This window comes from Cetorhinus maximus, chromosome 18, assembly GCF_964194155.1.
Source record: "Cetorhinus maximus chromosome 18, sCetMax3.hap1.1, whole genome shotgun sequence".
NCBI classification, from domain to species: domain Eukaryota; kingdom Metazoa; phylum Chordata; class Chondrichthyes; order Lamniformes; family Cetorhinidae; genus Cetorhinus; species Cetorhinus maximus.
In genome coordinates this window covers 80261504-80286088 of record NC_135896.1, presented here as the reverse complement: position 1 = coordinate 80286088, position 24585 = coordinate 80261504, and the positions used below count along the sequence as shown (strand labels likewise).

Below are 24585 nucleotides of genomic sequence, written 5' to 3'. Positions count from 1 at the left end.
GGTGGGAAAGTAAGTTGCAATGAAGAAATAAGAAATTTACAAATGGATATGGACAGGTTAGGTGAATGGGCCAAAATTTGGCAGATGGAGTTTAATGTGGATAAGTGTGAGGTTATCCATTTTGGTCGGAAGAATAATAAGACGACTTATTATTTAAATGGAGAGAAACTTCAGAATGCTTCAGTGCAGAGGGATCTGGGTGTCCTTGTGCATGAATCGCTGAAAGCTAGTATGCAGATACAGCAGGTAATAAGGAAGGCAGATGGAATTTTGGCATTTATTGCTAAAGGAATAGAGTATAAAAATAGGGAAGTGTTGTTGCAACTGTACAAGGCATTGGTGAGACCGCACCTGGAGTACTGTGCACAGTTTTGGTCCTCTTACTTGAGGAAGGATGTAGTTGCACTGGAGGCGGTTCAGAGGAGGTTCACTAGATTGATTCCAGAGATGTGGGGCTTGTCTTATGAGGAGAGATTGAGCAGTTTAGGTCTATGCTCGCTAGAGTTTAGAAGGATGAGACGGGATCTAACTGAACTATATATGATGCTAAAGGGAATAGACAAAGTAGACGTGGAGCAGATGTTTCCCCTTCTGGGGCATTCTAGAACGAGAGGCCATAGTTTTAGGCTAAGGGGTGGTAGATTTAAATCAGAGATAAGGAGGAATTACTTTTCTCAAGGGGTCGTGAATCTGTGGAATTCACTACCTCAGAGCGCAGTGGATGCCGGGACGCTGAATAAATTTAAGGAGGAGATAGACAGATTTTTAATTAGTAATGGGTTGAAAGGTTATGGGGAGAGGGTGGGAAATTGGAGTTGAGGCCGAAATGAGATCAGCCATGATCGTAATGAATGGTGGGGCAGGCTCGAGGGGCTGAATTGCCTACTCCTAGTTCTTATGTTCTTATGTAGATGATGCTCACCATCGTTTCACCTGCTTTCCAATTTTGCTTGCTATCTTTATACTTCCTGTTACCAGCTTTACTTCCATCCAATTTGAACTACCCTTCAGGTTACCACCCCCCAACAAGATAGTTTAAACTCTCCCCAGTAGCACTAGCAAATCTTCCTGCAAGGATATTAGTCCCAGCCAGTCAAGGTATAACCTGTCCATCTTTTACAGGTCGCACCTGCCCCAGAACTGGTCCCAATGCCTCAAATCTGATGCCCTCCCTCCTACACCAGTCCTCCAGCCATGTGCTCAATCACTCAATCCTCCTATTCCTATGCTCACATGCGCATGACACTGAGATTAATCCCGAGATTACTGCTCTTGAGGTCCTGCTTTTTAATTTCTTTCCTAACTCTCTAAAATCTGCTTTCAGGACCTCATCCCTCTTCCCACTATGTCACTGGTACGAATGTAGGCCATGGCCTCTGATTGTTCACCCTCCCCCAGAAGAATATGCTGCAGCCACTCCATGACATTCTTGACCTTGGGACCAGGGAGGCAACACACCATCCTGGAGTCACATTTATAACCGCAGAAACACCTGCCTGATCCCGACTATCGGATCACCTATCACTGTTGCTCTTCCACTCTTCTTCCTTCCCTTCTATACAGCTGGACTACTCATGGTGCCAAGGACTTGGCTCTGGCTGCACTAAAGAGAAACTGTTTCCAATGGCTGAATGGTCGATAACCAGAGGGCACAATTTTAATGGTGACTGGCAGAAGGACCAGAGGCAGGATGAGGAAAAACTGTTTTATGCAACAAGTCATTAGGATTTGGAATGCTTTGCCTGATAGGACGAGGATACAAATTCAATAGTAGTCTGCAACAGGAAATTGAGTAAATTTTTGAAAGAGAAAAATTGCAGGGAAAGAGTGGGGGAGTGGGATTAACCGGATTGTCCTTTGAACGAACCGGTGTAGACTCAATGGGCCAAATGGCCATGTTCTGTTCTGTATTATTCTATGATTAAAGTCCCCTGAAATATGATCTCTTGGGAGTTACTGAGTCAGCCCATTTATGAAATGTAAATTGTTCCATAAGAGTTTTGGAAGAACAAGAGAACAAAATTGATTGCATTTTGGCATTGGTATAATAAAGGTTTGCACAGGTTCTTACCAAACCTGGCTGGAGTTAGGGCCCTGACAGGGAAGCTGCTGGAAATCAGACATCTTCCTTGTATTACAGTGTGTAACAGGATGTCAGGACATCGCTCACAGACACCACATCTAAGCAGAAAGCCTTCATTAGTTAACCAGGAGCATTGTTAACTGGCAATACACAGGCACATTGACTAGACGTCAGCAGGGGCAGTACATTGAATGCCATTGCGCTGAGCCTCACAGAGTGTCGGGACACATGGCTACACTTGCTGATCGCTAGTACTGATCTTAGCCATGCCCTGGGTAGGAACAGAAAAGAATTGGGAGCCGTTGAACGGAAAGAAGGCTATGGAATGCAGAAAGAAAAATCAAACCCTCAACCCTGCACTCTCAAATAATTGGTTCAGCCTACTTGGCACCATTACTAATAGTGTGACATTCGTTAGGTAGAGGTATCGGTAATATGGAGCAAAGGCTGGAAAATTGAGTTGCATTGCAGATCAGCCAATCAAATGATGGAACAGGATAGAGTGGCAGAATGACAACATGGAAACAGCCCAAAAGGCTCAAGCCATTATTTATGTTCCACACGGGTCTCCTCGGACCCAACTTTGTCGCACTCCATCAACATAACCTTCTATTCCTTTCTCCCTCATGTACTTGTCTAGCTTCCCCCTTATTGATCTACTCCTATTCCTAAATACCTGGCACTGTTATGGTCCATCACATACTGTATTTTGACATCAATAAGGCTTTTATTAGGTAAGGTATTAAGGGGTATAGAATCAGGGTGGGTAAATGGAGGCGAAGTACGAATCAGAAACGATCTAACTGAATGGCCTAAACCTGTTCTAATGCACCATACACTCTACACCACTAATACTGCATACCAGGTAGCTGATACACACACACTCCTGGTGCTTATATATACCAGAGCTGCTGCCCAGAGTGGGGAAGAGACATGTCATGTCTCCTGCACCTTTGCGCTACTTACAAAATCCTGTTGGATGTCATCAAAGTCCTTCCCATACTTCTCCAGTGCTTCTTCGAACAGATTGGCCTCTGAAGCAGACCACTCTTCCATTTCATCCCGACATAGCACTGGACCTCCCTGTGGAACCAGTGCAGAGATGGCCCGCGAAACCTCGTAAGTACTTTTGTACAGGGTGTCCATGGCATGAAACTGGCAATATAGAGGGGGGAAAGAAGAGACAAGTGAAAGCAGTCTCGAAAAAAAACTTCACAAATTGCCTGAGTGACTCTCCCTCTTCATTGCGTGCGAGATGGATAGGAGTTTCACGAGATGCCCATCCCCCCCTTTCGACAAAGGATTTTCAAGTGCTTCCTTTCTGTAATCCCTTCTTTCCCAACAGTCAAAAAGAGTAAGTATGAAGATTTTATAACGTGATTCACTATTGCTGCAGTTTACTAACCCATTTGTCAACCGTGACTCAGCGATAGCATTCTCCCCTCTAAGTCAGAAGGCCGCGGGTACAGCTGTTACTCCAGAGATTTGACCACATAATCTAGGCTGCCACTCCAAGGCAGTACGGAGGGATTGCTGCACTGTCGGAGGAGCCGTTTTTCAGATGCGATATTAAACTTTGGTCCCGTCTGCTCTGACAGGTGGATGTAAAATATTCCATATTTGGAAGAAAAGCAGGGGAATTCTCCCTGGTGTCCTGGCCAATATTTATTCTTCAACCAACATCACTAAAAACAGATTATCTGATCATGTATTCCATTGTTGTTTGTGGAACATTGTTGTACACAAATAAACCATTGTGTTTCCTACATCACAACAGTGACTACACTTCAAAAATATTTCATTGACTGTGAAGCACTTTGGGGCATCCTGAGATAGTGACAAACACTATTTAAATGCAAGTCCAGGTCCTTCCTCTCCTATCTGTGGTAAGATTATTTAGAGGTGCCTTAATCCCAAGAAATAACTTGTTGATGGGCTGTCTCATAACTCTACTGCACAGTGACTCATGCATTGAGCTAGCCCATTGTAATGACATAGCAGTTAGTAAAGGCTGAGTTGTTCAAATCCCAGAGGGAAACTTGAACAACTGTCATAACCTATATTTTCAATTGGTACGTTTGAGATGCAGCTCTGAATTCAGGAATAAACCACCAAGCCTCAAGAAGTTTTTTAATATAAAACTAAATTAAACATTTATTAACTTAACAGCTAATTAAACACATACACATGTCTACAAATTACTACCATAATAACTTTTAAACAAATCCCCAAATTAATCACCCGCAGGTAAATCTTCACCAAGGCAACAGTAACCCATAGGCTTTAAGACACCAGGCAAAGCACATTGGACCTTACGAATTCAAAATGAGGTCCCTTGCAATTTGGTTCTTTTGCAGACAGTTGTTGGCTTACGGGCTGGTTAGATCTTACATGCCTCTGCCTCACACAGACAAACTCCTCTCGATTTATACCTAGCTTTCCCTTTGAATGTAAATTTTCCATTGTATTACTAGTTTAAAAAAAATTTTACCTTTCCTAACAATAATCCTTCCACTCCACTAATTTTATTAGTAATATAAACACATTGCTTGGTGACCCTCAGCTAGGTGCAAGATTTTATCCATTCTTTTGAATGGTTTATTCAACAAATGCAAATGTACTCTTTACCTTCTATCCTTACATTTATCTAATTAACATCTCAAACTACTATACATCAAAGCACCCAGACCAGCTGGCTTTAATCGAATTAAGCCACACATAGACACAGACCCTACAACAATTCCAATTTAAAAATAATTTCCAATAACATTATAGACATTAATATCTCTTCATGACACCCATGCCAAACTTAAGGGCCTGGATAACTTGTGGGTTTGGGTTGACATGTGGTAATGATGCCACAAAAGTGCCAGATGAAACCAAGATAAACCAGACAACCAATAGCCAGATAAACCAAAAGAAGTCCATCTCTTCTGACCTTCAACTGATTCCCCCATCATCAGCATCCTTAGTCTCACTAATGACCAGTTGCTGAACTAGATCAGCCTCATCAACCATGTGGCTACAAGAGTAGGACAGAGGCCGAGTATTCTGTGATGAGTGGCTCACCTCCTAACCCTTCACAGCCTCTCCATCATCCAAAAGGCTCAAGTCAGGAGTGTGATGGAAACTCTCCACTTTCCTGGATGGGCACAACCACATCAACACTGAAGAATGTCAAAACCATCCAGGACAAAGCATAAACCTCACCAGTGTCCCATCGCCCACATCCTGAGGACAAATAATGACTGGCTGAAGTAAAGTTGAGGAGCAGTGGTTAATGCAGAACAAAGAGGACTCAGGTGAGAACAGCTGGAAGGACCAACACAAGAGCAGATCTTGGGCACCCTAGGAGAAGTGGCTGGAAGGGACTGAGAGTAAGGGTCTTGGGTGGGAGTAGGTGGAGAATATCCTGAGAGGAATGGTCAAAGAGAACTCCTGGAGAAGTGTCTAGAGTGGATTAGCTGCGGGATCTTAGGGAGGAGCTGCCTCAGGCAAGAGTAGGGGAAGGGGATTCGGACAGGTTGAGCAGTGGAGACATCAGATTGAATAAACATCCTGCAATTCTGTGAGATTAACTTTGAGAATTGGTGACTATTTATATTCCCTCAGGAGATTTACTTTTAAATGGAGAAATCTTAGTGATGGGCCAAGTCTAGAATACAGGACAACACCAAGGTTGAAAAGAAAGACTGAAATTAAATTTGCTTAATTAAATGGGTTCTTTAGAACCTGAGATAGTAACAGCTCCCAGAGGGAGAGGGTTCGATGAGCTGAATGGCCATTTTCTGCTTCACATTTTATTTTAAGGCTCTAGAAATGATGTTTTGTGATATTAGAGGTTGAATGATCAATGCATTCCTCAACATGCTTCTCCCAGTTATTATAATGGATGTGTTCTTCTTTCCTGTGTTTGAACTATTCCAATCCAGTTCCGAGAGGGTCAGCAAAATTAAACCGATCCTAATGTGGCTTTCATTGGTGATCTCCCTCCGAGGCCAGTGGGCGCTATGTGAACGGAGAAGTACAGTGGAGATTGCTTGTCTGAGGTTGGAGCTGAGGCACATTGTTGGGGTAGGAAGAAGGATCTTTGCTCTTTATCTAACTAGTATTGTACTGGATCTGAACCTTCAATGGGGCAGTGTAGAGGGAATTTTAATATGTATCAAGCAAATACCAGCTCTGCCCTTGCAATGTTTGATGTACACAGTATGCAGGGAACATTATTTCTGTACCTAAGCCATGCTGAACTTGTTCTGGGAGTGTTTGATTGCAGAGCTTAGACACTGGGTGCGTGAATTAGGAATAGATACATCCCAGTGCTAACAACTCTCATATAAAAATTAGAAATTCTGAAAATGCTCAACATCTGTGGAGAGTGGAGCAGAGTTAATGCTTCGGGTCAGTGACCTGTCGGCTATCTGTCTGTCTCTTGTCTCTCTCTCTCTCCCCGTCTCTCCTTCCCCCTCCGTGTCTCTCTCTCTCTCTACCCTCTCCCTCCCCCTCTGTCTCTGTCTCTCTCTCTCTCTCCCCCCTCCCTCCATCTCTCTCTCTCTCTCCCCTTCTCCCTCCCTCCGTGTCTCTCTCCCCCTCTCCCTCTGTATCTATCTCTCTCCCCTCCCTCCTTCCCCCTCCGTCTCTCTCTCTCTTTCTTTCTCCCCCTCTCCCTCTCTTCCCCTCTGTCTCTCTCTCTCTCTTCCCCTCTGTCTCTCTCCCTCTCTCTCCCCCTCCCTCTCCACCTCTCTCTCCCCCCTCTCCCTCCGTCTCTCTCCCTCCCCCCTCCGTCTCTCGCTCTCCCCCCCTCCGTCTCTTGCTCTCCCCCCCTCCGTCTCTCGCTCTTCCCCCCTCTGTCTCTCGCTCTCCCCCCCTCTGTCTCTCGCTCTCCCCCACTCTGTCTCTCGCTCTCCCCCACTCTGTCTCTCGCTCTCCTCCACTCTGTCTCTCGCTCTCCTCCACTCTGTCTCTCGCTCTCCCCCACTCTGTCTCTCGCTCTCCCCCACTTCTGTCTCTCTCCACAGACGCTTCCAGACCTGCTGTGTATTTCCAGATTTTGTTTTTATTTCAGACTTTCAGCATCTGTAGTATTTTGCTATTGTACTAATATCTTTCACTTTAATGAGTGCAACAAAAAAAGTGGCTAAGGGCTCTGATAAAACAGAAGTGAGCAGGGGGCAGAGTATGGTAAAAACATGCTGACTGATCAGCCATAACCATCACAAACAAAAATTGCTGGACTGTTATCTTTTCCACATAGAGAACCTATTTTAATCCTTGGCCTCTTTCACCTGGTGCACTAAAGGCCAAGAATCCTTGTTTAATGTTTCCAATAGTGACTCGGGATGGTGGTATTGATGTTGGATGGCTGTTGTCCATCTCTGAATCTGGGGGTGCAAAATTCAGGATCAAGGAAGAAAAATATAGAACAGACAAGGGAGAAAAATGAGGAATTTAGTCTCAGGAAAATATTAATCAATTTTAAATTGCTGCCAGCGGAAATTACAGAGAGCCCGGGGGAAGGGGAGTAGCAGAGTTAAAATATCAGTGATGAACTTATCCCTCATCAATAGCATATTTATTGGGACTTCCAACAAGCGGCCCAAGTGTCCACCTGATTCAGGAGCCGCCACATGACTGCATATGGCAGTCCAATGAAGTAGGCAAAACCCCAATACAATTTTGAGGGACTGGTGGTGTGCCTGCACATCATCCAGCACCGCCAATAAACACTCCTGCCAGCTGGGTCAGCCTATGGTTTGCCCAATATTGGGGAACAGCAAGCTACAGCTGGACATCCGTTTGGAGAATGCAGCTTACCGGCGGCGTGGATATGAGGCCCAGCCCTATAAATGGTCTGGCTCTCATACTGGCAGCAACGGTTGGGAGCTCTGCTCACTAGTTCCGGGTTTGGTGCTAAAATCTACCCCAATAAAGACAGGCTAACCTTTGCCCATTGTTGTCTGGACTCTTAAACGCTGCATTTATATAATGCCTTTTACAATCTCAGGAAGTCCCAAAGCACTTTACAGTCAAAGTAGTACTCCAGGAGTGCAGTCATTGTCGTCATGCAAGAAACACAGCAACCAGTTTGCAAACAGTAAGCTCCCACAAACAATAATGAAATAATGACCAGACCATCTCTTTTTAGTGGTGATGATTGAAGAATAAATATTGGCCAGGGCACAGGGGCGAAATTCTCTGCTTTTCTTCAAAATAGTCCCATGTCCCATAGTTTTTTTATGACTATCTACGAGGGGATGTGGGGCTTGATTTAACATCTCATTCGATCTACGGTACCTCCAACAATGCAGCACTGTCTCAGTACAGTACTGGAGTGCCAGCCTAGATTTGTGCTCAAGTCTTGGAAGTGAAACTTGAACCCATGATCCTCTGGCTCAGAGACAGAGTGCTACCAACTGAGACATAGCTAACAGTACTGATCAAGCTGAATACAGTGAAGATTCACGTCACAGGAGAACATTCAGCCCATCGTATGCATGCCAGCCTAAAAAGACCAATCCAGTCTAATCCCATCTTCCAGCTCTTCGTCTGTAGCCCCATAGGTTACATTACATCAAGTGCATACCCAAATGTTTTTTAAATGCAAGAAGGGTTTCCACCTCTACCCAAGCAACGAGTTCTAAATCTTAAGATAAAAGCAAAACACTGCAGATGCTGGAAATCTGGAATAAAAATAGAAAATGCTGGAAAAACTCAGCAGGTCTGACAGCGTCTGTGGAGAGAGAAGCAGAGTTAACGTTTCGAGTCTGTATGACCCTTCTTCAGAGCTCTAAACCTTCACCACCCTCTTGATGAAAAAAATTACTCCTCAAATCTCCCCTAACCATTCTGCCAATTACTTTAAATTTATGCCCACCGTGCCTGTCCCCTCCCCGCCAGTTATTGACCTCTCTGCTAACAGAAACGGGTCCTTTCTATCCACTCCATCTCAGCCTCTCATAATTTTACACACCAAGATTAAATCTCTCCTCAGCCACCTCTGTTTCAAAGAAAACAAACCCAGCCTATCCAATCTTTCCTCATAACTAAAAATTTCTATTCCTAGCAATATTCTTGTAAATCTGTCGGCTGAGACTGCAGGCAAAAATTATGGAAAATACAGTCAACATGAGGTGCAGCAGAGAGACTATATACACAATGAGCAGTCACATGACATTTCTTACCTGGGTGATATCCCTGGAGGCAGCTGCTGCACTCATGTGTAAACTGGGCTGCCTTACCGAACTACTGCAGTCTAAAGCACGGGCGAACGTACCTACAGACCTAAGAAAGGGCCAGAGATGATTACAAATCGTCAACTGTTTGTTAGGACAAGGCAGTTCCAAGAGATAAAAAAAGCTTCTTTTGATTTTAATTTACACATTGCTTCCTTGCAGAATAGCCAGTGTGTGACTCCAGTCCCACACCCACGTGGCTAACTCTTAACTGTACTCTCAAGTGGCTTAGCAAGTCACTCAGTTGTATCAAACTGCGCATTGTAGCAAGGCCTTCACCACATAGACTGCAGTGGTCCATGAGGGCACTCCACCTCTGCCTTCCCAACGGCAACTAGGGATGGACCATAAATGTTGGCCTAGCCAGCATTGCCTATCCACAAGAACTAATATTATGTATAAGGAAAAAACCCAGGCTCGTTGAGACTAATTGTAGCCCTAGCTGAGATCAATTAAAATATGGATTGAACGCAGACATTCCAGACTCGTACAGTAAGGATTACACTTTACCGGTGCCTGTATTCGCTGTGGAAAGCATTCTTCCAGTAATCACTAATTAACTTTATTCAATAACACAGACACTTGGGAGTCCCTTTCTATTCTATTTCCTTTGGGTTGCCTTGCCAGAAGTTACAAAGGGCACAGAAGCCCCTAGGGCTCCATTTAGCAGACACACAACAATTTCACTGAATGGCACAATAATAGAGTACAGCAGCGTTGCAGAGCGAGGCTCAAAATCACTGAATGACATAAAATGACACGACTTGGGCTATGGATATCAGAACTGAGCCTGAAATTCCTTATCAGGCAACCAGGCTCCTTTCTACATTGCACCAACTTTAAAAACAGCTTTGTGATTGACTGTTCACTACACATGTTGTTGGGTATGCTGTCAGGACTCACCGAGCCACAACTAAGAACTGGTCAATCTGTTTGTCTGTCAGTGGGGTGTCGCCATCCCAGATCTTGGCTTCCATTTTGGACTGATCTCTTCCATCCTCCTCCCCTGTAATAGAAGAAACTCTGTGATACTGCTCATTGAACCATAAAGAGGCGGTGGGAAAATACCAGGAGCTTAAACCAGTTGGTTGTATAAAATCCGAGTGTCTCCAGAACAGTGGTGAAAAGAGTTAAAGATGCACAGTACAAAGTAGTTAATGTAGGAAAGGGTACTCTTCATCATACAATCCAGGGACCATCTGCTGCCCACCTCCCCCCTTGATACTCATTTGCTTCGCTGCTCCATCTTGTCTCTGGGCCTCCATTTACAGACTGTGGGAATCACTGGAGCATGGGAAGCAAGGGAATGCCATACTGTAAACTGGGCCATCCCCAAACCACCTTTAACATTATGAAAACCGCAACTGTACTCTGAGTGTAGATAATGACTAACAGACTATAGGGTCACGTAGGAGGTTTGTTCATAAAATTAAGGCACATGATATTAAAGGGAGTGGCTCGGGATTGATTGGAAGGAGGTCAAAGGACCAGGTGGGTTTAAGTAGTACCCCCAGGGGTCACTGTGGGGACCACTGCTCCTAATACATAAATGATCTGGACTTGAAGCCACAACATCTAAATCTGAATGCAACACTAAGGAGGTGGATTTTGTCTGGGCTTCCCCCATTCCCTGACCCTAAGGTGGGCAGAAACTCTTTTTCCAGGCATAAATGGGAACATAGTCAACTGTGAAGAGGACTGGAAGTGACTGAAGAACAACAAGTTATAATACATTTCAGATATGAAGTTAGGTTTAAGGTGTCAAGAATTAATTTCCAAAGGTCTTGACAGGAAAAAAGGCTGAAGCCACCGGAAGAGTAGGACAGGAGGTATTTTAACCAAGGGAGAGAAAAAGAACTCACATTTACATAGCACCTTTCCCAATCTCAGGTCGTCCCAAAATGCTTCACAGCCAGTGAAGTACTTTTGAAGTGTAGGGAAAGGACAGTGAGTTGCCCATTGTTGGTCATATCAGTTTGAGAAGCTGGGGAAGTAATTACCACTTTCCAGCGACATTCACATGCGTAATGTCAGAATTGCCTCATTCATGTAAGCCCAGTAAGGAAAACTCATAACTAGGAGGGCCATAGCTGGTTGGATTGGCAGCTCAAGTGGTCAATGTCTGGACAAGGAGAGTTGGGGCAGGGCAGAGGTCAGCCTTTTTTCTTCTTGTCCATCTAAGAAAAAAACAGCTGGAGCAAAAACAGAGCAGTTTGTCAGGTGTTAGTAAGGAACAGAGCCATAGTGAGTTCAGGATTTCTCATTCAGTCTAGGCAATCCAGTTTCAGAGAAATCCTTCTTGAGTTCTTTGCCTGGTTATTCACCAAACCATAGGGGAGGGCAGAGGCAGGCCCCGAGTCTGTCTCAGCTGGAAAGGGGGTCGAATCCCGTGCTGTTGGTGATAATCTGGTCACATGCTAACCCTCCAGCCAACTGAGCTAACCGGCCCCCCTCAGAGAAAGTACTGATCAGGGAAGTTGTCAGCCTGCTAATAAGGACAATGTCACATCTCTTGTTATTTTGTAGTCACAAGGAGTGTTATGAAATACATTCAAATTTACTGCTAATGTTATTGTTTATTTCAGCATTCAGAATAAACTAGCTTGTTGGTTGGTTTGTAATTGGCTTTGTCCCAATGAAGTGTCCTCTGTCTACATTTCAGAAAATAGGGGAAATGTGCGTGAGGAAAACATACAATTTTACTATATCCAGTTCATGTAACAAAAGCTTTCCACATTTATACCCCGCCACATCATCCTATCATTAGAAACTGGGCAGCAAAGGTGAACTCTTGATCAAAAGGGACTTACATGATTGTTGAGTGATGCTGGACCTGAAGGGACATCAAACGGGAATCCGAAATCCATAATGAGGAATAAGTCTGAATGGATAGCTGTTTTGAAGAACTCAGTGTCCTCTACCTATTCTGATTCCATAATGGTCCAATCATAAGTCTTTGTTACCATGAATGGAGATATTCATGTGCCAAACCCACTGACCACTTACCTTCTTTCAGTAGGTCTGTAATGTCTGCCTGGAACTGGGGGCCAACACGAATCTCTCCCTTATCTGCCAAAAGGGTCTTCAGTTGTGGATCATAGACGAGTGAATAAAAAAAAGTGTCCTGGAGGGAAAGGAATCAAACATTCAGTGCAAGCTCATATGAAACATGTCTGCCTGCCCTGAGATTGAAATACCAACTGTATTTGAATGAACAAAGACACCAATGTCTGGTAATTTAAACTTTTAAAAACAGTTGATTAACTTCCTTGCTCTCCAAATGAAGGATGAATGTTGTGGCATGAAGTATTTTCTACTTTATGTTTCCAGGGCATATATAGCACGGTTTATATATAGAGTGAAGCTGTCTTTAAACAGTCCTATCAAACATTCCCAGGGCAGGAACATCACGGATTAGATACAGGGTAAAGCTCCCTCCACACTGACTCATCAAACACTCTCAGGGCAGGTACAATATGGGTTAGGAGCTCCCCTCTCATGTTATAAAAATTCCATGGGCCTCCTGTAACACAACACACGTATTGTTTCTTATAAAAATTAGTTACACAATTAAACATATTATTTATTGTTTTTGTTTTACTTTCTTAATGTGACTAGGTTGATTGATCGCCTAATCTCCAGTGCAGTACAGAGGGAATGCTATGCTGAGAGAGGTTGGAAACTGGAGGCAACAAGTGAACCATGAGCTTTTGTGCCCTGCCAACAGGATGAAGGGGTAAAAAAACCTTTCTAAATACACACTGATATTATAGACTTAACAAATGTTCTTTTTACGCATACTGAGCTTAGTAGATTTCAAAGCATTGCCGATTAGGACCTGATTAACTTAACGTAGCAGGCAATTCAGGAAACAATCTTGAGATAATGCACCACTGTTAGGACATTCAACAAGTTCTTTAAGGAGTGTGGAAGAATCCCAGAATGCTGCTGATATTTAGAGTTATATTTTTCAATGAGCAAAATTTCCTCCAAAATATACACAGTCGTTAAGTCAATTTATTACACAGATGATTTGAAAACTGGTCATATATTAACCCCAAGCCCTTTAATCAATAACTGGAAATTACATCCAATTTTATTTTTCCACTACGGTCAAGTCAGAGACAACATAACACAGGATGTGGTCTGAACCAGGCCCTAAACCCCAGCATTACACCGGGGTGAGAGGGTGAAAAGAGGATGCTGTCCTTCGGTGCCTCTATTGTTACAGCTAGTTATTTACTATCCACTGGCTGCTGCTCCTTAATAAATTAATTATGGAAATCTGCTATCTTTTTGATGCTGCTATGATAAACTCAACATGCTCTCTATTGGCCTAGCCCTGATGTATCTCTCTCTGCACCGATCACTCTGTCCCATCACGACTGAAGCTCGATGATGTCTCCCTGACTTAATCCAGCCCCGACTGTAATTGCTGAGCTGATTGGCTTCATGTCACTCATCTAAAGTATCATTAATCTGAACAACTGGACTGGCCACATCTGACCCAGAAGTGTGAGGAACTTGGTCAGGAGGGTGGCAGATTGAGACAGTAGATGAAACAAATTTGTATCAGTTATTTTTGACAGACCCGTTGAAACATTCTCAGGAACCCAAGGGGACTGTGAACCCATTCTGCACTGTCTCATCAAACACTCCCAGGGCAGATACAGCACTGGTTAGATACCGAGTAAAGCTCTCTCCATATTGCTCCAGGGAAAGTACACAATAAGTTAAAGAGTAAAGCTCCCTCCTTATTGTCGTGTCTAATGCTCCCAGGCCAAGTACAGTATGGGTTAGATACAGAGTAACGTTCTCCCTATACACTGCTCCATCAAATGTTCTCCCGATACACTGTTCCATCAAACACTTCCAGTGCAGGTACACACAGGTTAGATACAGAATAAAGCTCCCTCTATGCTGCCCCATCAAACGTTCAGTGCAGGTACAGCATGTGTTTGATACAGAGTAAAGTTCCCTTTACAATGTCCCATTAAACACTCTCAAGGCTACAGCACATGTAGAGTAAAGCTCGCTCAGCACTGTCCAATCAAACACTCCCAGGATAGGTACAGCATGGGTTAGATAAAATGGCCTAATTTCCCAAAAATCTCGGATTGGTGACTCCCTCCTAGTGTAGGTGTGGGAGTGTGGGTGTGGGGTTTGTAGTATTTGGGAAGAGTTCTTCCTCCCACTGAAGGGGTAACCCTAAGATTGACTGTCCCTTCGGTTGGGGGTGTACCCTGGGGCAACAACCTTTCCTCCCAGTGTTTAAGATCCTGTTCTGATCCTCTCTTCAACTAGAATCAGTGACTTGGCAGATATAGTATCCCCGAGTCCCAGCACATGCCTAAGTCCCACACTCGGCAGTGCTCAGTGCTGTGCTTGTGTTTCTCCACACAGCCTGCACTTATCCTTTAATCTTCAGCAAGCATCCAAAGAACCTTTGTTGAATTAAAAAAGAAAAGCTTTTGGATGTCTTTGAAACATTTTCTCCTGTGGATGAATCGCTCTTAACCTGAACTTTACAGGCAGGATTGGATTAGTTCACTGAAATCTCTCTCTTCTCAGCCGTTAGCTGATGTTCTGAGCAAGAGCAGAATGCTCTGCCCTGACTCTAGTCCCACTGACCCATTCCAATCACTTGGGGCAACAAAATCCAACCTTGGTCATCAGCCATGTCGGCTTATTCTGGTTCTGTGGGACTTTCAATGCAGCAAACACAGCAGGCTGACTATTATGGGTGTCTTCGTACCAGGGTGGTGGGTGCAGAGGTCGACAGAAAAGGATACGCTGAGGGTGTAAGACCCGAAACAACTGAATTTGTGATTAGATAGTAAAACAGATTTTCTCTTTCCCACCATCCTGATTTTATTCCCTCATCTCCTGAAGGCACTGATGTTACTTTTTTCAGTTATGAGCCTCGATACTGAGTGCTGCTGATATGTTATTTGACTATGGGGGCATCAGCCACAAATCCTATCTTGGCTTCAGCTGACATCCACATGCAGGCATTGCACACGCACGCGCATGTGCGCACACACCGAGGCCATCTATGCCACTCCTCCTGCCATCCTATCCCAGGTCAGAGAAATCAGTAGGCTGGAAGTTAAGCATGAGAGCTTGTGGGTAGTGTGGCTCAGTGCTAAGCTGCATGCCACCTAAGAGCATTGTGATACAAGATTAGCAAAGAGAAATAACCCATTGTTAAATAATACAAGTAAATAATAAATAATATAGAGACACTTGCATTAAACTGAATGGATCACAAACACTTGCAGAAACTGGTCCTTACCTCACGTTCCAGATAGGATAAAAGCAACTCTGTTTCGTTTAGCAGTGTAACACTGCACTTACCCCTAGAAGAAAGGCAAAAAGCTGTCAGTAAGGGTTCCAGTTGGGGTTTTCTGAGCGGACAGGTGTCAAATTCCTCTGTTCCACTGTCTTAGTCGGAAGTTTGTGGGTTCAAGTCCCAGTCCACAGACTTGATCATAATCTACAATAACACTCCAGTGCACTACAGAGGGAGTTCTACATTGTTGGAGATGCCATCTTTCAGGTCTTTCAAACCAAAACCCGTCTGCCCTCTCACGAGGTCATAAAAAAGGACATGGCACTATTTTGAATTAGAGCAGGGGAGTTCTCCTGGTGTCTGACCAATATTTACCCATTAACCAACATCACTAAAACCAACCATCTTGGGATTATAATGCTGCTCTATGTGGGAACTTACACAGTGTACAAATTGCCTACTCCATTTCCTACGTAACACCCATGACTACTGTATTTCATTAGTAATAAAGCTCTTTTGGTCTTCCTGATGTCCTGAAGTGTGGTATATAAATGCAAACTCTTGCTATTAGTTTCAATGTGCGTCTTATTCTTTTTTTGTTGTGTTGGGACAGTGGCAGCACCAAGGTATGGTAGAACCAGAATACAGGCAGTGTAGTTCAGGAACACTGGGGAAGAGAGTTGCTGGGTGCCACTCAGCAAAAAAAATACCCACTGTGGCCATGACCTGGCTCTAAGTTCTGGAAAGTGTTGGTTATTCTGATAAAAATACAATAAGCGCTTTCAAGAGCTTAAAATTAACTTCTCGAGGGGGAATATTGTGATGGGGGTTTCTCTCCAGGGCAAGGAGTGGGAAGAAAGGCACAGAAGAGGCATAGGTTTGCTGAGCCGCAGGGAGAGAGCAGGGTGTTGGGACTAGTTAGAGAGGTATTTCAAGGGGCTGACACAGACATGATGGTCCAAATGGGCTCCATCTGTGCTGTGACATTCCAAGGAGGAAGCGGGGAGTGGTGATATTTGGCATGACAAAAGCCAGGGCCTCAGCCTGCTACACTTTTTTTTATTATTCATTCATGGGATGTGGGCTTCGCTGGCTGGGCCAGCATTTATTGCCCTAGATGCCCTTGAGAAGGTGATGGTGAGCTGCCTTCTTGAACCGCTGCAGTCCATGTGCTGTAGGAAGGGAGTTCCAGGATTTTGACCCAGCATCAGTGAAGGATTATCGATATATTTCCAAGTCAGGATGGTGAGTGACTTGGAGGGGAACTTCCAGGTGGTGGTCTTCCCATCTATCTGCTGCCCTTGTCCTCTTAGATGGTAGCGGTCGTGGGTTTGGAAGGTGCTGTCGAAGGAGCCCTCGAAGAAGCCTTGGTGAATATCTGCAGTGCATCTTGTAGATGATACACACTGCTGCTTCTGTACGTTGGTGTTGGAGGGAGTGAATGTTTGTGGATGTGGTGCCAATCAAGCAGTCTGCTTTGTCCTGGACGGTGTCAAGCTTCGAGTGTTGTGGGAGCTGCACTCATCCAGGCAAGTGAGGTGTATTCCATCACACTCCTGACTTGTGACTTGTAGATGGTGGACAGGCTTTGGGAAGTCAGGAGGTGAGTTACTCTTCGCACAATTCCTAGCCTCTGACCTGCTCTTGTAGCCACAGTATTTATATGGCTAGTCCAGTTCAGTTTCTGGTCAATAGTAACCCCCCAGGATGTTGATAGTGGAGGATTCAGTGATGGTAATGTCATTGAACATCAGGGGCGATGGTTGGATTTTCTGTTGTTGGAGGTGGTCATTGCCTGTCACTTGTTTGGCACGAATGTTACTTGCCACTTATCAGCCCAAGCCTGGATATTGTCCAGGTCTTGCTGCATTTGGACATGGACTGCTTCAGTATCTGAGGAGTCACGAATGGTGACGAACATTGTGCAATCATCAGCGAACATCCCCACTTCTGACTTTATGATGGAAGGTCATTGATGAAGCAGCTGAAGATGGTTGGGGCGAGGACACTACCCTGAGGAACTCCTGCAGTGAAGTCCTGGAGCTGAGATGACTTACCTCCAACAATCACAACCATCTTCCATTGTGCTAGGTATGACTCCAACCAGCAGAGAGTTTTCCCCCTGATTCCCATTGACTCCAGTTTTGCTAGGGCTCCTTGATGTCACACTCGGTCAAATGCAGCCTTGATGTTAAGGGCAGTCACTCTCACCTCACCTCAGCCATTCAGCTCTTTAGTCCATGTTTGAACCAAGGCTGTAATGAGGTCAGGAGCTGAGTGGCCCTGGCGGAACCTAAACTGGGCGACAGTGAGCAGGTTACTGCTAAGCAAGTGCCGCTTGATAGCACTGTTTATGACCCCTTCCATTACTTTACTGATGATCGAGAGTAGACTGATGGGGCGGTAATTGGCAGGTTGGATTTGCCCTGCTTTTTGTGCACAGACATACCTGGACAATTTACCACATGGCCGGGTAGATGCCAGTGTTGTAGCTGTACTGGAACAGCTTGGCTAGGGGCACAGCAAGTTCTGGAGCACAAATCTTCAGTACTATTGCTGGAATATGGTCAGGGCCCATAGCCTTTGCTCTATGCAGTGCCTTCAGCCATTTCTTGATATCACGTGGAGTGAATCGAATTGGCTAAAGACTGGCATCTATGAAGTCGGGGCTTCCGGGGGAGGCTGAGATGGATCATCCACTCAGCAATTCTGGTTGAAGATTGTTGAGGATGCTTCAGCCTTATTTTTTGCCCATTAGAGAAGGAAATCTGCTGTCTTTACCTGGTCTGGCCTACATGTGACTCTATAACCATAGCAATGTGGTTGACTCTTAAATGGCCTAGCAAGCCACTAAGTTGTATCAAAGCACGACAAAACCTAAAAGAAATGAAACCGGATGGACCACCCAACATCGACCGGGTAACTGGAAACAACAACGTCACTTTCAGCCCTGTCGACCCTGCAAAGTCCTCTTTACTAACATGGCTTGTGCCAAAACTGGGAGAGCTGCCCCAAAGGCTCGTCAAGAAACAACCTGGCATAGCCATACTCATACCTTACAGACATTGTCCAAGACACCACCATCACCATCCCTGGGTATGCACTGTCCCACCGACAAGTCAGACCCACCAGAGGTGGCGGCACAGTGGTACACAGTCGGGAGGGAGTTGCCCCGGGAGTCCTCAATAATGACCCTGAACCCCCTGAAGTCTCATGGTCAAACATGGGCAAGGAAACCTCAGCCCATTACCATCTACCAACCCCCTCAGCTGATGAATCAGTACTCCTCGAAGTTGAACACCATTTAGAAGGCAACCGAGAGTGGCAAGGGCACAGAGTGTACTCTGGGTGGGGGACTTCAATGCCCATCGCTAAGAGTGGCTCGCTAGTACCACTACTAACTGAGCTGGCCAGGTCCTAAAGGACATTTCTGCGAGACTGGGTCTGTGGCAGGTGATGAGAGAACCAACGAGATGGAAAAACCTATTTGACCTCATCCTCACCAATCTCTCTGTCCCAGATGCATCTGCCCATGACAGTATCGGTAGGAGTGGCCGCCGCACAGTCATTGTGGAGACGAAATCCCATCTTCACACTGAGGATACCTTTCATCATGTTGTGTGGCACTACCAGGGTGCTAAATGGGATAGATTTTGAACAGATCTAGCAACTCGGCATATATGAGGCACTGTGGGCCCTCAGCAGCAGCAGAAATATACTCAAACACAATCTGTAACCTGATGGCCCATTGTACCATTACCATTAAGCGAGGGGATCAGACTTGATTCAAAGAAGGGTGCAGGAGGGCATGCCAGGAGCAGCACCAGGCATACCTAAAAATGAGGTGTCAAGCTGGTGAAGCTACAACCCAGGATTACTTGCGTGACAAACAGCACAAGCAGCAAGTGATAGACAGAGCTAAGCGATCCCGCAACCAACGGATCAGAACTAAGCTTTGCAGTCATGAATGGTGGTGGGCAATTAAACAGCTCACTGGAGGAGGAGGCTCCATAAACATCCCCATCCTCAGTGATGGAGGAGCCCAGTATATCAGTGCAAAAGACGAGGCTGAAGCATTTGCAACCATCTTCAGGCAAAAATGCTGAGTGGAAGATCCATCTTGGCCTCCTCTTGAGGTCCCCAGCATCATAGATGCCAATCTTCAGTCAATTTGATTCACTCCACGTGGTATCAAGAAACAGCTGAAAGCATTGGATACTGCTAAGACTATGGGCACTGACAAAATTCCAGCAATAGTACTGAAGACTTGTGCTCTGAACAAGCCGCACCCCTAGCCAAGCTGTTCCAGCACAACTACAACACTGGCATCCACCCAGCCATGTGGGAAGTTGACAAGGTTTGTCCTGTACACAAAAAGGAGGACAAATCCAACCTGGCCAATTACCATCCCATCAGTCTACTCTCAATCATCAATAAATGGTGACACTTTCCATCAACAGTGTGCCAAGTGGCGCTTGCTTAGCAATAACCTGCTCACTGACACTCAGTTTGGGTTTCGCCAGGGCCACTCAGCTCCTGACCTCATTACAGCCTTGGTACAAACATGGACAAAGGAGCTGAACTCAGGAGGGGAGGTGAGGTGAGAGTGACTGCCCTTGACATCAAGGCAGCACTTGACTGAGTACAGCATCAAGGAGCCCTAGCAAAACTGAAGTCAATGGGAATAAGGGGAAAACTCTCCACTGGTTGGAGCCATGCCTAGCACAAAGGAAGATGGCTGTGGTTGTTGGAAGTCAATCATCTTAGTCCCAGGACATCACTGCAAGAGTTCCTCAAGGTAGTGTCCTAGGCCCAACCATCTTCAACTGCTTCATCAATGACCCTCCCTCCATCATAAGGTCAGAAGTGGGGATGTTCGCTGATGATTGCACAATGTTTAGTACCATTCGAGGCTCCTCAGATACTGAAGCAGCCCGTGCCCATTTACAGCAAGACGTGGACAACATTCGGGCCTGCGTTGATTAGTGGTAATTAACATTCGCACCACACAAATGCCAGGCAATGATGTTTTCCAACAAGAGAGAATCCAAACATCTTCCTTTGACATTCAATAGCATTCCCCACTATCAACATTGTGGGTGTTACACCATTGACCAGAAACTGACTACAAAACAGCAGGTCAGAAGCTGGGAATTCTGGGGCGAGTGACTCACCTCCTGACTCCCCAAAGCCTGTCCACCAAGGCACAAGTCAGGAGTATGATGGAATACTCTCTACTTGCCTGGATAAGTGCAGCTCCAACAACACTCAAGAAGCCTGACACAAAGTACCCTGCTTGATTGGCACCCTATCCACCACCTTCAACATTCACTCCTTCCACCATCAACACACAGTGGCTGCAGTATGTACCATCTACAAGATGCACTGCAGCGACTCACCAAGACCCGTTCGACAGCACCTTCCACACCCGTGACCTCTACTGCCTAGGACAAGAACAGCAGATGCATGGGAACACCACCACCTGCAAGTTTCCCTGCAAGCCACACACCACCCTGACTTGGAACTATATCGCCATTCCTTCACTGTCGCTGGGTCAAAATCCTGGAACTCCCTTCCCTACAGCATTGTGGGTATACCTACACCACATGGACTGCAGAAGTTCAAGAAGGCAGCTCACCACCACCTTCTCAGGGGCAATTAGTGTTGGGCAAGAAATACTGGCCTTGCCTGCAACGCCCTCATCCTGTGGAAGAATACAAAAAAAATTCTAATTCTGGCCTTTTAGGCATCTCCAATTTTAATTGCTCCACCATTAGTGGCCATGCCTTCAGTTGTCTAGGTCCTAAGCTCTAGAATTCCCTCCCTAGGTCCCTCTACCTCTGTACCTCACTTTTCTCCTTTATGATACTCCCTAAAAGCTAACTACGACCCAGCTTTTCATCTGACCTAATACATCATTATGTGGCTCAGTGTTATATTTTCTTTTATATTGTTCCTGTGAAGTGCCTTGGCATGCTTTATTACGTGAAAAGCACTATATTGATATAAATTGTTGTAGTTGAAGCTCAACAGAAGTTTGAGGAATAGCACATCATAGAGTAATTATGATACAGGAGTCCATTCAGCCCATCGAGCCCATGCTTGTTTTCCATTAGGCACTTTACACCCTTCTACACGCAATGATGGTTTCAGCAATTTCAGATCATAACCACTGCTCCCATTTTGTTCCAGATAGCAGCTGTTGCTAATGATTCAGCTGGTACCATTTACAACCATTTGCACGTTTTGTTTCTATTCTTGTTGCATTACTATCCCCATCTGCCATGCACCATTATCCCTATCGTCATTTAATCTCTCCTGCCTTCCAGCCCATCACAGATCTTCCCCATTATTCATTCCTCCCCTCCACCACCTTCCCAGCCTCTTCAGTTGTTTAAAATCTGTTACATCTAACTTTTTCCAGTTCTGATAAAAGTTGAAGACCTGAAATGTTAACTCTGTTTCTCCCTCTAGAAATGCTGCCTGACCTGCTGAGTATTTCCAGGATTTTCTGTTTTTATGCCAGATTTCCAGCATCTGGAGTATTTTGCCTTTGTGTTGAGGGAACCAAGAAATAGTCTCAGAGGATTTACAGCACTGAAGGCCATTTGGCCCCTTGTGTCCATGCCAGGTCTCTGCAAAAGCAAAAAAGCAAAATACTGCAGATATTGGAAATCTGAAACAAAAACAGAAAATACTGGAAAAACTCAGCAAGTCTAGCAGCATCTGTGGAGAGAGAAACAGAGTTAACGTTTCGAGTCAGTATGACCCCTCTTCAGAGCTGCAACAGCAACTTGGCTGGTCCTGCTCCCTCGCCCTTTTCCCGTAGCCCTGCAATTTTATTTTCTTCCTGTGTGTATCCAATTCCTGCTTGCAACCCACAACTGAATCTGCCTCCACCACACTCTCAAGCAGTGAATTCCAAATCCTAACCACTCGCTGTGTTAGAAAGTTTTCCCTCACGTCACATAAATAAGGTGAAAAAGAATAAGGTGAATTCTTTTGTCATTCACCTAATATCGGTGTCCTCTGGTTCGCGACCCTTCTGCCAACCTCTTGTTGTGAAAAACTCGACCGGAATTGGTTCAAGTCAATTCCACAGTGCTCTACTCCCGAAGGAGGAGGAGCCACAATCAAAAGGAGTCACAGGTTGAAGATTCGGCGCTACAATGTTGGAGCCCTATCATCAACCCTCGCCTGCCCGTAATCGAATTGCACAGCTCCCCACTGAAATCAATAAATAAGAAAATCTGTCATGGTATTAGCCACAGCTCAGTGGTAGCACTCATGCCACTGAATTAGAAGCTCATGGGTTCAAGTCTTGCTCCAGAGCTCTAAGAAGCTATGCCCTCTGATTACCAACCCTCCTGTCAGTGGAACCAGTTTGAAATGACATTTTTTTTTCCAAAGATACAGAAAGCCAGAAAAAGAATATTAAAAGTATAAATTGAAAGCAAAGGAGCATTCATAAAATCAAGCAGTGGCTTTCTCCGCCATTTGTACTTGAATTCATTCAAAACACTGCTACCCCATATCCTTGCTGGCACCAAGACTTGTTCACCCTAACTCTTATGTTGATCTACATTGGTTCCCGGACTGCTAACATCTCAATTTTAAAATTCTTGTTGCTTTTCTTCCAAATCTCTTCATAGCCTTGCCCTTCCCTAGCTCTGCAACCCCCTCCAGCCCTACAACCATCCAAGATCCATCTGCTCCTCTGATTCTGGACTCGTGGGCAACCTGCATCTTCATCAACCCACCACTGGTGGCCATGCGTTCAGTTGTTTATGCTTTAAACTCTAGAGCTTGGCTGCCTATATCTTTCTGCATCTCTTTCCTCTTTAAGACGTTCCATAAAACCAAACTATTTGACCAAGCTTTAGGTCACCTATTCCAATTTCTCTTTATGTGGCTTAGGGTTGAATTTTGATTACACACCTGTGAAGCACCTTTAGGCATTTCATTATGATATGAATGCACATTGGTGTTATTGCTACTGCCACCTCTCCAATATGCTTGTAGCCAAGCAGGAAGGAAAGGGAATCAGTGACAGGACTTGACCAAGGATAGTTAGGTTCAACTGGGAATGAACATCCGATGACGGAGCATCACAATGTTCCCCAAGGTTAAACCTGTAGCCACTGATGAGCTCCGCCCTCCCCACGGTTACCTGATGTGGGTTGCTGGTAAAGATTCCAGTTGTCGTGATAGGAAGAGTTCTCGGTGTTTCAGCTGGTGTCGCTCATTCTCCGATAGCTCCTGTAGTTCTGTGTTCTCCATCTCTTCTTCCACTTCCCCTGCACAAAGATCAAAGATGCTGGGTCAGAGCAAACATCTCCCACCCTTCCAAATACTATTGCTATGACACATCATTACGTATATCAGATCACAACTATCCAACAAATAACACAATAAAAACAAACATAGGCACCAGCCAACGTTCGCTCAATTTTTCTCCGAGTGTGGGGGCGAGTTGATTGCACGCCCCCTTGAATTTTTTTGCATGGCCACACACGTGGTGTAATTTAAAGAGGCGAACGTACGTGCGACCAGCATGGGAGCTGCACAGTCGCGTAGCTTAATAGGATCATTAGTGTCAGCAATGTTCAATGGGTAGCTCTCTCATCATTAGTCCATAGGCCACCCTCTTGACCTTGCCATCTCACATGTGTCACTCCTCCCATTGTACCAATCATAGATAGAGTCACTTCTGATCACTTCCTAGCATCTCTCTCTATCCACAGCCGCCTTCTCAACCTCATTTCCTGCTGTATCCAACCCTGGAAAATTAACTTAAAACTGGTCTTTTGAAATACCAACTATCTAGCCTTTGACCATGATATCTCTGTAGCTACCAATCTGCTCCAGCATACCCTCACCTCCACCTTGAATGCTCTAAGCCCATTAAAACCATTTTTCTCTCCCACTCTGGCCATTCCCCTGGCACAGCCTTCATCACTGCTCCCTTAAGTCCAAGG

The 24585-nt window shown here is 45.0% G+C and overlaps 1 protein-coding gene across 3 annotated transcripts in view; it reads right to left on the bottom strand.

Annotated features, from left to right (window-relative positions):
- mta1 (metastasis associated 1) overlaps window positions 1-24585 on the bottom strand; it is a 136352-nt gene that overhangs the window by 71516 nt on the left and 40251 nt on the right. For all 3 annotated transcript variants that reach the window (XM_078563044.1, XM_078563045.1, XM_078563046.1), the window contains exons 3-8: window positions 23778-23904; window positions 15611-15674; window positions 12322-12439; window positions 10219-10321; window positions 9265-9364; window positions 3050-3238 (exon numbers count right to left, since the gene is read on the bottom strand). In XM_078563044.1, coding sequence (XP_078419170.1) covers window positions 3050-3238; window positions 9265-9364; window positions 10219-10321; window positions 12322-12439; window positions 15611-15674; window positions 23778-23887 — 684 coding nt within the window. In that variant the 5' untranslated portion in view covers window positions 23888-23904. The remainder of the gene's footprint in view (window positions 1-3049; window positions 3239-9264; window positions 9365-10218; window positions 10322-12321; window positions 12440-15610; window positions 15675-23777; window positions 23905-24585) is intronic.